The sequence below is a fragment of the Stegodyphus dumicola genome, chromosome 1 (genome assembly GCF_044657685.1).
Source record: "Stegodyphus dumicola isolate Sdum_Otavi_A_Nest chromosome 1, ASM4465768v1".
NCBI lineage: Eukaryota > Metazoa > Arthropoda > Arachnida > Araneae > Eresidae > Stegodyphus > Stegodyphus dumicola.
The window spans coordinates 4737836-4753585 of record NC_140768.1 but is presented as its reverse complement, the minus strand read 5'-3'; the positions used below and the strand labels follow the sequence as shown (position 1 = coordinate 4753585).

Here is a 15750-nt window from a genome sequence, read left to right as displayed (position 1 = left end):
ACATTTTTAAAATGTCTTATTTTATTTATTAATTTAAGTAATTTTCTGTTAACCTTTGTTTACTGAAATGTGACTTTTCAGGTTGCTGATGTTCTAGTTCTGATCCATTCTTCTGATCCTCCAGATGATAACAAAAATATGCTTTTGTCTGTGATCATTGCTCATGCTTTACCTACAACAATTCATGTTGTTCAGGTAATGTTATCACTTTAATTTTTGATGCATTATGTTTTCAAGCAAATTGTAATATTGTTCTCTTTTGTTCATAGAATAAATGTACAAATGAAATTACAGTACAGTCAAACCTCTATTTAATTAAACCCTATTTTACAAATTCTTCTATTTCGCAAATTTTTTTCAGAATTTTACCCAAGGTGTGAATTTTGTTGTATACAAATCTAGTAGCTGTGAAGTATACTAATTATTTATCAAAATTTTACAATAAATGCTTTTTCAAGGTTACTTTGAAACTATTAATTTGCTGTGACACAAGTGTGCAGCTCTGATTCTCAAGAAAAGCAAGTGGTGCATTATCTATTATCCTACTCCATAATACAGGAGGAATGAAATGGGGAGAGGGAGATTCTTGAATGAGAACGCATTTACCCACTCTTTTGTTGAAAATTCGCCAATCAGTCGTATTTCGCAAACCAGTAAGGTTAAGCAACAGCTGTATGTTATTTTTATTTTTTGTTGTTGTTGTTATATTGCAGTTCCTTTTTAAAGTAAGTTGTGTAATAATTGACAGAAGTGTCAAAACAAATGTGTCTAACACTTAAAAAAAGAATGCTGATTCTTGTCAAAGTGGTCAAATGTGTAAAGAAGGAAGACATTGCCATACAATTTGGTATTTTGCAAAATGGTTTATAAGACAATCCTGAAAAATGAGGACAAATTTTCATCAAGCTTCCGTTGATCCAAGTGCCATACATGAAAAAATGTGTGCAGGAAAGTGATGTTAAAATGGCCGCATACAGTGAGAGAACAGTATGTACCAGTATCAGGACCATTAATACCAAATAAACCTGCAGAGTTTGCCAAAGCTTGTAGTACAAAATGAATTTTTTGTGAGTGGCTGGGGAAATTTAAAAAAAAGGGGGGAGTGGTTGAAAAATCATATGTGGTGAAAGCAAAGATGTTAATAAAGATGACTTTCATATGGAAAGATCGAAAACTAAAAGAAATAATGAAGTGTACAAGCTAAAAGATATTTTCAATGTTGATAAAATCATTCACATTCAAGAAAAAGAAATGTTTTGGAGGCAAGTATGGGAAAGTTGAGTTACTGTACTGTTATTTTGGAAATGTAGAAAAAAGTGAAAAATTGAAACCTTTCCTCTTAAGAAAAAGTAAAAATTCAAGATGTTATAAACGTACTACATCCTAAATTATGATTTCAACAAGAACTCATATTCGTCTTCCACATCCTCGAATTCTGTTTCATCCTCACCATCACTGTTACTCTGAACCGTAAATAAATAATCACCTACCAATCAAAATCGTAAAAACAACCTAGGTATAATGAAACACTTAATCGATTTCGAGGGCAGCTAAAGGTCCCTCCTCATCAGGAGAAAGAAATACCTAGAAAGAAGAAAATAAAGGAGTCACAGAAACACGTGGTCCTTATCAGCACTGCACGTGGTTATAACTAGATTTTTAATCAGAGGGTATAAAAATCCGTTCAGTGGCTGCTTTCCATTATTTGAAGTTCAGATTTTGAGCGTAAGGTGCATTTGCCCCTCGCTCCCTATTTTAACTTCGCTAATTTTTCATGCTCGATCAGATAGCCTGGCTCAGTAAAAGTAGGTGGCCAGTGCAACTCTGATTAAAAATCTAGTTATAACCACGTGCAGTGCTGATAAGGACCACGTGTTTCTGTGACTCCTTTATTTTCTTCTTTCTAGGTATTTCTTTCTCCTGATGAGGAGGGACCTTTAGCTGCCCTCGAAATCGATTGAGTGTTTCATTATACCTACGCTAAATATAAGGTTGTTTTTACGATTTTGATTGTCACATTAGCGTGTTTCTCTTCTAGTCTAATCACTTACCACTTCATCTAGATCAGTAGTATACTGCATTTTTTAAATGACTTTTCCAATTACCTTGTGTTTAATTTAATTCCATGCTTTTATTATTCATTCACACACTATTTATGCATTTGGCCTCCTCTCGTAAATGTTTTTCACCTTTTAACATCCATGTATTTTACTGTCATTTAAAATTTTTTTTATTGGTTGACTGAAACACACATCTAATGGTGTTAGGCAACATGAAATAACTGTCATGTCACTATTACACACTTCCAACAATATCTTTGAATTATTCGTTGGAGGGTATTTGAACATGTCCCAAATTAAAAGATTTTCTAGAGTCTTTAGTTGACAGATATCTCTTATCTGCAATTTCACATTGTTTTTATCCATCCATCCTTTCTTCTGAGCGTAAATGAGAAGAAAAATGGGAAATTACATACTGGCATCGTCTTTCTTCCAAAAGCCATGGGTTTTAATTTTGTATCATCCTCTAAGCAGAAAAGCACTACAGTGAGGGGGAGATATATTGTGACCTGTTGTTTTGTGATCCTTTTTGTTCCTTTCACATCAGTTGTTTTATTTTCTACCATACCAACATTACTGGAGTTTCCTCCATACTTCCGATATGTGACAGTAAATAATTTTTTTGCCATAGTACCTTCCAATAACATACATTCAGTAACATACTTCTTGAAACTTACCAATGTGTCCAATTCTTCGGAAAGCATTTGTGAAACTCTTGTTTTTTCCCTTAGAACTAAATTATTTTATGCCATAAATGAACTATACCAACTCAAAGTTGCTTTAAAGTTTTCACTTTCATTGCATTCTATTTTGCCCACATTAAGGCAAATATACATATGCTATTTCTTGTTATAATTATTCCATTCTGGGAATTTTCTAGAACCCAGTTCACAACATTTTCTTCTAGGATAGGCCATTTTGTTACTGCTTTACACAAAAACATTTATTCTTTGGCATAATTATTGCGATTTAATTTTTTTCCACTCATGTATGGAGCTTTCACTAACACCAAGCATTCTTTCTAAAGAGCAATTTCCATTTTTTTTTTTCGCAAATTGAATGACTGCATTTGAAACCAGCACTTAGCTTGTTTTGTTTGGCAGGAGCCATACTCACTACCAAAAGGAACACTAGATCAACTGTATTTAACTAAAGCAAATGCAATTTACTAAAACCTTTTGATGTTCAGTTTAAAATCATGGCTTCAAACAACTGCAGAAAGAGAAAACATCTGATTATGAATTCCACAAATTCATTCAGTTAGGAAATGCATTCTTACCCCAAATTATGCTCTGCTTTTTTCAAAACCCTAAAGCTAAATCCTTATTCTCACACCTGCATTGAATGCAATCACCCTCTTTGTGGAATTATTTACTCGCTCAAGATTAATATTGTTTCCCTTATCACTTGTCAATTTGGTACATTGTTGTTCGAAAGCCTGAGAAAAATCTTTGAATGAATGACTTCAAAAGATATCACATATATCTTTCAGGTATCTTCGTAAAGAAAGGGGTATGCATTATACAGGGAATACATCAGAAAATTTGAAAATATATTTTTAATTTATAGGTGCACATTTATGATGGTATATACAATAAGACTGGAAAGAGTAATAACTTTCAGTTTTTCAGTTCGTTGTGTTAATGCTTTGAGTAGTTTGAAGGGTAACTACTGATTGTAGTCTGTGGTACTGGGAAGAGCTGTAGAAGAGTGAGGAACTGAATAATATGTGGTTATTAAAAAATCGAAGACAATTAAAGAATAATGATCATTTACAAGATTACTTCTTTGTAGATAACTATGTTGAGACCTCAACAATTCCTACTTAAGAAGACGTATTGGAGAGTGTAAAAAAGTAGTAGCTAGAAAGCTACTGATGGTGACGAAGAAGATGAAAATGAATGTACAAAATCTTCAGCATAAGATATGCTAACTGCATTTGATACTTTAGAGTGTGGTTTTAATTCTGAAGAAAGTGTACCAAAAGATGTTTTCCATACATTACAAAGATGCAAGACTTATTATGATAATAAACATTGTTCCTGACAACCAAAACAAACTAAAGTAGCTGATTTTCTTAGCATTTATTTTAGCAAAGCTTTTCACATGCCTTTGTGAAATAGAGGTTTGACTGTAACTGGAAGTAAAAGCAAGTGATAGAAATAAACATATTTATTACTGTAATATTTTGATGGCCCTCTCTAACTTTGATAAATCGTGTTATTCTGGTTGTTGTAAATATACTGTAATGTCAAAAGTCACTGAGCACATGGCCCACCAGCAGCCAAGTGGTAAAGTTGCTGAACATTGGTACTTTGGTCCGAGACTCAAATCCAATGAACAGGCTAGCTGCATGGGCTTTTTCATTGTTTTCCCCATGTGTAACTTATATACGAGTTAGTTTCCCTTAGAAAGTCCTCCAGAAGTCATCCCTCACCATAGACAAATAGCCTTGAAGGCTATTTGCCTAAGGGGAGTTTATGTGTCATAATCACCTAAAACAAACCATTGAGCATGTGTTGATATTTCTTAACATATTAAAGGCGGAAGTCGTAGGGCTACGATTGATCTCGACTGTAGCTTAAAGGCGGGAGTCGTAGTACTACAATTTCTCAACTGTAGTTTAAAGGCGGGAGTCGTAGTACTACGATTTATCTCGACTGTAGTTCAAAGGCGGCAGTCGTAGAACTACAATTTATCTCGACTATAGCTTAAAGGTGGGAGTCATATTAGTGCACATTGCACAATCCATGGCCACTTTACATTTGTATTTAGTATGTTTTGTGGTTTGAAGCTGTTTGGTTGTTTACATTCTACTTACAATCTCTCTCTAATTGTGCATTTTTCAATTCCTATTTAGTATATAACATGCATAATAATAATAGCTTGACATATAAAAAATATCTGTTAGAATTATCACTCTGTCTTATAACTGACAAAAAAAACCGAAGATCTGGAATTGATGGACACTGAAGAGCCACAACCTGGTACATCGGACTCGGCACCATGATATAAAATTGATCTGCCTGGACGTCTTTTGCTAGACATCAAGAAGCACAAATTAATTCAGATAGAAAATAAAGGCAAAAAAGCTATATACCCAACAAAACTGCGTAGTTTGTGTGCCACATAAAAAAAGAAAGTTGACTTACTTCAAATGTGAGTTTTGCAATGCACCTCTTCACCGTGGCGAGTGTTATCAACAATTTCACATAAAAAATACTAGATTCTTCTCATAAATAAGTACTTTAAAACATTTTTTGTAATTAGTGTTTAGTTCTTTTTTAATATTTCTTGTAGTTTTAAGAGTTTAAATAAACTTTTTTAAGTGTAAATTTTTTTATGATTACACAAAATATTGCCCTCTCTAGGACGAAAAACGAGGCAAGGCGGTTGCTGCGTTACCTAGCATATTTTCGTCAAGATCCCCCGCCTTTAATGTGTTAATATGAAAAGTAATTTCTGTGTGATGTTTTCATATGTCTCCTGATGTTTTTGTTGGAATGGTAGTTTATTTCATGTATTGCTCTTATTGATCCATTTGAATACTCACTTTCAATCTTCTTCTTCTTCTTCTTCTTTTTTTTTTTTTTTTTTTTTTTTTTTTATAGGTTCAAAAGGCCTGTGACTTTTGACATTCAGCATGACATTTGTATTAGCATTTTGGAGAATCAATTATTTTGCTTAAGATAATTGAAATCTAGTGATGATAGTGAATATTAGATAATTACTCAGAAGTGTGATATTTTCAAAAACAGAGTAACATTAGAGAACTGGAGAATGCATTATCTTTGATAAAGTTTCCTCCATGCAAAACAGATCGATTTTTCAGTTGCTAATAATTTGTGAAAGAAGTGTACTACTTACACAGCCAATTCAACTCAGCTCTTAAGCTGTTGAGTTTATTACATGTAACACAACTGTTAAGTTTATTTCAAAATATTATAAAGTACATAATTTGGCAGCACCAGTATTAAGTTTTTAGATACTAATTTTGTTAAATTTAAGAACGAAAAAAATATAAATAAATTTCTAAAGCTCTTCTGATTCCTGCTGCTTATTTTATTTGTATATATATTATACTAATAATCAATTGTGTACTGCTTGTATGTTTCTATATATTTTATTTGTGCACATACATACATTTTTTTATAAATGAAAAATGGATCTAAGTTCAGTAAGAAGTTGATGCATAATTAATTTAGTAATCTAAATTAAGAATGCATCAACTTATTGCATATTTATTGACATTATTTAGTAATATATACAATATCAATAAATTTTTTAAGAAATGCAAATCCCTTTCCTTCCCCAATAGAATGAAAAATATAAGAAATTTTAAACACTGTATTAGATCATGCATAATGGGGAAAATTTTTAGTATAAAATATTTTGGAGAGAAAGGGGTATTATAGTCTTTTTACTGGTGCTTATGAAAGAAAGGTATTAAAACTATTAACTTTATTATTTGAGATAAAAATATGTATGAAAAATATCATTTTAAGTTTTGAGATGATTTCTTAGCTTCAGTATTTGTTATTTTTAATATAGGGCTTAGAAAAATTAAACCCAAAAAAGAAAGCTGAGTGTCGAAAGCATATATTGAAAACTTTGGAAAAGAGGTAATTCTTTTTTTATAGGTTTCTTGACAAAAGTAACTAATCTTGGTTTGAGATTATATAACTTTTATTTATAAGTAAATTGTTTTGTGAAAGTTTAAACTTTACATGTGTAAAATATTATGTGTGTGTGTGCATGTATTCATTCCAAATTCTATTCATATATAAAATAGGATGTAATAGTGTTTTTTCTGATTATTCCATGTATATTCCTGTACCCAAATGCTGCATTTAAATAATCATTAAATAAAAAATAAATGATATTTTATTTATGGTATTTTGTAAGTATGTGACTGTAGAAATTTTTGTATTTGTTTATTATCACATGCATTTCATTCAATAATTTGAAATCTGTATTTGCAATATATGTTTCTCCTAGAACTTAAAATGAATGCCTACATTTGTTTAAAAAATTTAGTTTCTGGTATGTATGCCTTTACCAGAATATCATTAATGAAAAATAAAGAATGAATCTGAATAGTGAATGAATGTTACCTATGTGAAATAGTTTCTTCCTTTAAACTGATGGTGTCTAACTTGGGCACCACATGCTGGCCTTAGAACATGATAGTGTCAATGGTGTGGTGATTTTTAGCTAACAACTGTTTCTTTAAATTAATTGTGTCTCTAGTCCTAAAAGCAATTAATAACAGTCATGTTAAGGCTTTAAATTTAGTTTTTCAAAAAACACAGTTTTTTATTTAATGCAGTTTAAGGGCAGTTTAAATATATTTTTCTGTATTGGACTCTCAGTTCACATTAAACATACAGATGCGTTCACAAATAGCATGTTACAATCGGATATGCAATATAAAGAAAATTAATTAAATTGGACTTTCATAAGTTTTACCCAGTGAAGGAAAATTTCCACTGCTTTAAAAATATTTCTTATTTATTGTATTGCTTTCTTTAAAGCAATGTGGTCCAACCTTTAAATACGTGAGGGCCAACCACTAGTTTAATATGCTACTTTATTTTACAGTTGAGAAATCAATGTGATGATGGGCATTGCTTTTCTGGTACAAGTTTATCAATGCCCACTGTAACTTCAGTAAAACAAAGTCTTAGGCTCAATTCCAGTGAAGAACTTGCAATGTGATTTCTCATTTGTAATTTAATTTATTTTGAAGCAGGAAAAGCACTTTCACACACATATGTACTGGCAAACAGTGATAACATTTGCAGTGAGAATTTAAGTATTTTAGGGAAACATTGTTTAGAAATCAGTTTCCAAACATTTTCAGAGAGATTACACTTTTTTTGGTAGAATGGGTTGCCTGAAAATCACAAATTTTTTGCAGGTTGCAGAGCATCTCACTCACCTTAGTCCATGGGATTGTTTAACAGAACAAATTAAGTATTGGTTTTAGGGAATCAAAATCCTGGAACTTTTTCTTGACATCAGTTATTATTTCATGAAACATACTAAAACTAGTGTCATTTTCTTCTTTCAACTACTGACAAGATGGAAAATGGGCTGTATTATTTGCCTTTAGAGCAGTTTTCATTAGATCAAGTTTTTTGATCTAATGAATAATGATCTCTTAATATATCTAAAAAGGTAGGCATTTTTTTTCCCCCTTGTAGTTTCAGGTTTAAAACATCTAGACGGGTTGTTAAGTGTGTCGGAAAAACAAGATCATTTAAAAACTGGATTTCTTCTGTTTTTCTTGATACTCATGTACAGTATTTTCTTTTTTGAGAAAAGCAAGAATTTCATTCCTCAAGCCAAAAAAAAAAAAACTACTGCAGGCAATCTCCAAATCTTAGACAATGCACTTCATAGTACAATGAACTGTTACCATATTCATCTTCCAAATTGTCCAGAAATGCAATAAATGCTCTGTCTCCCATTATTAAATTTATAGTATTTAGAACGGTTTTTCACTGTCTCACTGAGCCTTATAATGTTTCCAATGAGAGCCTACTGGTGAGTAATGCAGTGGAAAAACAAACAATGTATGCCTTTTTCTTTAGACAGTCCTACTAATCCAGTTCTATGACCAACCATTGCTTTAGCTTCATCTATTACAATGCCAGAGCTCTTCCCATGACTTCCAAAATTAGAAATATTATCCAGTGCATTAAATATATCAGTCACTTTGGTACTTGTTCCTAAGTATTTTAATTCCAACAGTTCTTCATGAATTTTAAATTCTTCATTTATTGTTCGGACAAAGATAAGAAGTTGACTGATGTCAGCTGTATCAAAATTTTTAGCCATCTTATTATCTCCAAATAATGATTCCATTTTTATGATGCATCTTTTAACGAGCTCACCATCTCTAAAAGACTTTTTACTTTTAGCTAGCTCTAAGCATACCTCATAAGATGCCTTTAAACCAGTAGTGTTTGATAATTGCTGAAAGATATACTTCTTTCTAGTTAGTTTTATTTTAATCTTTAAACAAACAACTCTTGGCACTTCTCTGTTATTGGCCATATTTATTCTGGAATTATCAATTAAGTTATTAAATTATTTCATATATTGCCTCAGCATAGCGTCCACAACAAATCAAGTCATTTTCTACGCCTTCAGTATCCTTTTGCCGAGTGAAACCAAAAGTAAACTCAGTTTTGTGCACCAAAAAATCTGCCTTCTCGCCCACTGGCTGAATTGCTTGTTTTTTCAAAGAAAGAAACTCTAATTTGAATTGTAAAAAATTTTTTTAATTGTTTTACCTGTATCTAATGTTTTATTTTTTCTATATTTTTCAATTTTTAATAAAGATGCTTTGAGGTTTCGTGTATTTTTGCCTTGTCATGAAATGCAAACTGAATTAATTGAATGAGAAATATATGTCTAATTAAATTCGAGGAAATAAGCATAAATGAAATGCAGGAAAAAATGCATATAATTTAATATTCTACAGAAGGAAGTCATGTGGATTACACATCAGATTTTTTATTTACATGATGTTCTATTATGTAGAAGACTGGATGCTTGTATCTGAGAGAGGTATACATACGTACATTTCTTTTGCTAACAGCTAGGTGTTGTTCCTCATAAATTTAAACAAAATGATTTGTAGCAGAATATTAAATAGAGAAAATTTGTTACTATCAATAGTATATGATTATTGCATATATATATATACACTCTTAGACATAAAAAAATGACGCACCAAGAAGATATAAAGCAAATTGGACACAAATTGATATGCATACAGCTTTTGACGGAAAATGCAAAATTTTCCATTTTGTCTGCCAAAGAATGAGCATGTACAGAACTACGCACCAAAGTCGCAGTCCTTCCTAAGCCAGTCTATTGCAATTCTCAATAAGCCATCTTATTTCATCTAATAATGCACTCTTATTTCAATAATAATGCAGTTTTTTTACATCTAATGGAACAGTTTTATTATATATATATATATGTATGTATATATATTATATTAAATCTTTGCAGTATCACAACTATGTGTTTTTTATTTACAGTGAAATTGAGCTAAAATAGTAAATTTCAAGGTTTAATTCTGCATATCCATTGAAAATTTTAAGACAAGGAAGGATATCGGAATTAAATTAAACATGTAATTAAATCAATAAAGTCTCTCAGACAGTAGTAGTACAAGCTTTTTGTTTTGTGAATAAGCAAGAAACAAATGCATATGCTTCTTACTCATGTTAGTATTATGATTCATATTCTATTACTGCCAACTGTATCAGTAGATTGTCGAATCTTGCAGTGTTTAATTTTTATATTTTCCTAAAGAAAATGTTTCCCAGAAATAAAATGAAACGTAGTATAATTTTCTTTATTAAATTTAAGTCGACCTGAATTGCTTCAATCTACAGTAGTCATGTGTAGAACATTTTATCAAGATTCAACCAATGTTTAATCAATTAATATTCATGTTTAATATTATTTTACATTAATAAATGATATATTACTAAGTTTATCCATGCAACAGTATGTACATATTTTCACTGTATTAAAAATACTTTGATAAGTAAAAACTTCCTTTACTCTACTCAGGATTTTCTCAGTATAAAACTATCAGAAAGTTAACAAAATGAAATTAGACAAAGAACAAAAAATGTGGAATATCTAATTTAACCTCCCTCCTCCAATTTTAACATTAATTAGATTTGCTAGGGTTTTGACAGTTTCAGGTATAGGTGCAGTAACAGCCAGCTCAAGCATGTGCACAACACATATGCATTTGAGTACATGCAGATTTGTATTGAGTTGTGATTTTGCTGAAAGCATCTACCAGCAGTAAAAAATGTAAATATTGACCAGAGAGATTTTTGCTTACTCTCATTTCTTGTTACTTGTAAAATTATTTATGAATAAGGTGTAAAGATAGCTAAACAAATATTTTCAGCAATATTCATTAGCAATTTTTTGTGGGTTATTGATAATGAGAAAGTAACAAAAGTTCTAATTATGTGTTGAAGTTTTGTTTATTTTTTGTTCATTAATAGATTTCCTGATGAGAAACTTCACTCAACTGACACAAAACAAGAATTTCAACTTCTTCTTCGTCAGATTGGGTGCCAAAAGCAGCGTCCTGTAGCATTTAGAGATGCACGTTTTCACTTATTAGCAGAAAATATTGAATATGATCCTGTAAGTAATAATATTAAAATTCATTTTTCACCTTGTTTTTTTAAAGATCATAACAGCTGTCTAATCTGTAAGAAACTTTTCAAAAGTAATGTTAGGTATTTAAAAAATTTGTTTTTAAAATTACAAAATTACAAAATTGCATAAATATTTCTTGAAGAAGTAACTGTTTTATTATTGATTATTCTTTTCAATTTTATTGATTCATTGCTTTTTTATGGAATTCTTAGTTCTCTGTCTTTTTTTAAATGGCTGTAGCCTTTTTGTGTCATCTTGGCAAAAACTTAGTTGCCAATGAGTTGTTGACTTTTCTGCAGGAGTGTGGATGATCAGAAAGTACATTTCCTTTAGCTTATCTGTGTTTAAATTTAGCAAGCATGAACAGTACATTATAATAACAAATGCTTTAAATTCTTCAACAAAGTATTATTTGTTGAAGTAAAGTAGTTCACTTCATGTTGCAACAAACAATTTTCAAATTTTCCCCATGTGTAATGAAAATGCATACCAATAAATTTTGCTTAGAAAATTCTGTACGAAAGCACCCATTCTTAGATAGACAGTTTTGCTGAGCTTTTCGTAGTCAATTAACCAATTTTATTTTTAAAAAAGGAATAAAACAGAAAAGATCTTACCATTTAATTCTACAAATGTCTAAAAATTGAAAGAAATTTCAATTATTTCTCTTAGCAGAAATGTCCTCAAGTGCAGATGTAAGCAAGACTTTTCAGCCATTTATTGAGATAAAATAGTTTTATTGATGGAAACTTACGATTTATTTTGCAATAAAAACTATTCATCAAAAATAAAATATAAAATTAAAATTTTAGTGAAATTTAATTCAGCATTATTGGCATAGCTGGAAGTATTATTTTGATACAGAAATCAGTAATTAAAAGCTAAAAACAGATTGCAGTGTTTGTGTCTACAGTATTATGTAGTTATCATAAGGTTTTATTTTTTATTTAGACATTAACCCTCTCGCTGCGCATCCCGTGATTTCCACGGGCAACGTAGAAGTAGCAAAATTTGCGCAACCCGCGATTTCCGCGGGGATGAATTTTTGCCGTCTATTTAATTGTGCAGCCCGCTCTTTCCCTGTTCAAGGTTTCTTTTTGGATTTTCTGTGATGTTTAATTGTTTATTTAGATGTGGGCAAAAGATGACATTAGTTGTCCACATTTCTGCCAAATATACAAGAATGCGTAATGTAGCATTTTGCGCGCGCTTTTCAGAGTTCAAAGATGTCTAGCAGGAAGCATTTCGTGAGTGATACAATCTATATTCCTGATGATATTTCTGACAGAGATAGTAATTCCGATTCTGATTTCAAGTATATTGAAGATAGTTATAGCGAAACTGATGAGAATTTCTCGGATTCCTCTGCAGAGAGTGATGAATCTGAAAATTGAGTTCCTATTGAAAACGTTCGACATTGGTGCAAAATTGATATGCAGATATTTCATTAGTATATATGTTTCGCCTTTGTATTTTATAAAATTAATCACAATTTAGCCAATATTAATTTTCAAAATTTTCCTTTTATATCATTATTCTTCAATTTCAGTATTCTGACAACCTTTTCCTATGACCTAATTCTATATTGAAAAAAAAAACTCTTTTACAAAAAATTTTTGTATATTTTAAGTCTAAAATATATGTAGATTTAAAATATGTAATAAAAAATACGCAATTTTTTAACTTAGTTTGATAAAAAGAGTACGCAGTTAGGGTTAATGTATAGGGTAAATATTGGAGACCAATTTGAGGTTGTTTTGAAAATATTAATTTTATTACTATGAGTTTTTCACTTTAAATGATTAAGATATGCCTTGTGCATGAAAACTGCTTCATTTTTAGCCTTGAACTTAATTTTAGATTCAGTCATGATATCATAACAACATCTCCTGTTTATTAATTAAGACTAGCATTTGCTTCTAAGTTAATGAAAAACTCAAATCGATTAAAACGAAACGATACCCTAAAAACAAGAAATGACAATATGTTTATGTGCAGTGACAATACATCATGTCACACCAAAGCACATCCTCTAACTGTCTGTTAATGACCTCCATTCCCATTTTGGTCCTTCAGGGTTCTGCCAGTCTTACCAGTCTGACCAAGGAAAGGGAAATTCTGAAAATCTGTACAAGGTCATTATGAATCCCTAAGCAGGAAAACAAAATGTCCAATTGGTCCATCGGGATTTGCAAAATTCACCCTCCAGTTTCGCAAACCCTGCCAGTGTGACCAAGGAAAGGAAATTCTGAAAGACCGTACAAGGTCATTACGAATCCGTAAGCAGGAAAACGAAATGTCCAAGGCTCTTTAACTAAGCTTTGTTACATGAGTAACAGAAAATAATGTGAGTAGTAGGTAGAGAATAATAGTGTATAAATAATACAATTACTCAGAGATTATAATCAGCACAAGATTTACTCAACTGCCAATAGCATCAACCTAATGACTACAAATTTAGTTGAAAGCAAATTTTAATTTAAAAAAAGGAATTGTATATTTATTGCTGGCACTCGTAAGAGTATATAGATTTTATAGCATTGTAATGAATGAATGTATAATCAAATTAAATGTATTGATCTGTAATTTGGTGCAAGCATATTTTAATTACAAATTAAAATTTTTATTTTTGTATTGATTACTTTGCTAGAACATTTCTGGTATCATCTTTCATTGCATTGAAAATATTCACTTTTATTTCAGAGAAATACTTCAATATAAGAATAGTTTTCCATAAAATAAAAATCCAGTTTGGCCAAAGAATATTGCAGTGACACAATATTTCTGAAACTTACTATGTGCCTTATAATATATTTAAAAAATCAGGTTTTAATGAAAATTTTCCGCTGCCGCAACTGTCGTCTGTGCAAATAGTTCATGTTGCTGTGTTTAATCTTTTGTCAAACGTATGCGGATTTTTTTATATTAATATTTTTTTTGCGTATTTTTGTCATTTGGAAGAAAGAGACTTGCTTTAGAACACTGTTATGTGAAATTTGTAAAACAATATCGTTATCATTGAGTGCAAGGTGTCTGGAAGGGAACTATCACGGTGAAGGTTTGGTACCGAAAGTTCCAAAACAAAGACTATGATATTCAAGAAGCAGAGCGCTCTGGCCTGCCTGCGAGAACTTATGGAGGAAGATCAATATGCAACCACACGAGAGTCTGCTAAGGAATTAGATGTTAGTGCCATGTCCATTAGTCATGCTGTACATCACATAAACTTGACGTTGGGTGCCGCATGAGCCGACTCGAGCAAATAAGAATAGACGTGTTTGAGTCTGCAGTAATCTGCTCAAATATCAACGCAAGGATTAAAAATTTCCGCATAGGATCGTCAGTTGTGATGAAAAGTGGATTCACTTCAACAACACGGGCTGAAAAGGGGGGGTGGTCAGCGTCGCAAAGCAGAATTTGACTAACAAAAAGCTCATACTTTGTATTTCGTGGGATTGCCATAGTATTATTCACAAAGAGTATCTGGGAAAAGGTAAAACCCTCGACAGTAAGATGTACTGCGAGATGCTAGTCCGCGTTGATGCTGCTATCAAGGAAAAATGTCGAACTGAGTTCCAACAAAATAAGGTAATTTTTAATCAAGCTAGTGAGAAGCCACTTGTGTCTGCATTCGCCAGCTGGACTTGTTACAGACTCAAATGGGATCTTTTGCCACACCCACCATACAGCATCGACATCACTCCTTTTTTCACACCTGTAGCTACATATTGCTGGTATAACATTTACATAAAATTTATGAACTTGGTGGTTCTGAAGGCCCTGGGAAAAGTCACTTATTGGCCGGCCTCAGGGTCTGACAAGTCGTGAGCGGTACGACTCTAGTAGCCAGGGGGTGCGGTAATGATCCACTGCGACGGGCAGCCCGAGCGGCTGGTAGGTAGCAAATTAGTGACTAGTGCTGCCTGGTACCCCCAGGTGGTGCTGCACCCTCTCTGAGAGGCTAGAAGAGGTTGAACCTCCGTGCCTGGTTCTGAGGGGTGGGTGGACCCGTAAATGTGTTTCAGTTCGTGCAGACGGGGAAGCCGAAAACTCACATCTTGCTGGTGCTGTCTTCTATTCTGCATAGGATGTCCGAAATGAGGTTTTGGGACTAATGGCCATCAAGTTTCTGGACCAAAGGCTTTGAAAAACTACCAAAATATTAGCAGAAAATCATAGATTTGGTTGGTGATTATTACTACCTGCTCTAAAAGTACTGCTTTCATGTCCCCCCCCCCCAACTAAGAATGTTTTTTAGTGGAAAACTTGCGTTACAACCTGGTATATTATTACCATTAAAATTTCTTTTGCTGTTTTTAAATTTTAATTAATGTGATTTTTTATTATATTTTCCTCTATATTTGCTTTGCTTCCAACCATTAAAAAAATGCATAACTTTATATATTTATTTCTTCTGTGTAGGGGAAACCTCATTTTTAATGTATCAAGTTGTGATGACTGTTTCTGAGAAAATGCCCTT

The 15750-nt window shown here is 32.0% G+C and overlaps 1 protein-coding gene across 1 annotated transcript in view; it reads left to right on the top strand.

The window, feature by feature from the left end:
* The window catches only part of Tsr1 (Tsr1 ribosome assembly factor), a 68001-nt gene that overhangs the window by 19594 nt on the left and 32657 nt on the right, over positions 1-15750 (top strand). Inside the window, exons 6-8 of the mRNA XM_085812396.1 lie at positions 82-195; positions 6612-6682; positions 11111-11255. Coding sequence (XP_085668522.1) covers positions 82-195; positions 6612-6682; positions 11111-11255 — 330 coding nt within the window. The remainder of the gene's footprint in view (positions 1-81; positions 196-6611; positions 6683-11110; positions 11256-15750) is intronic.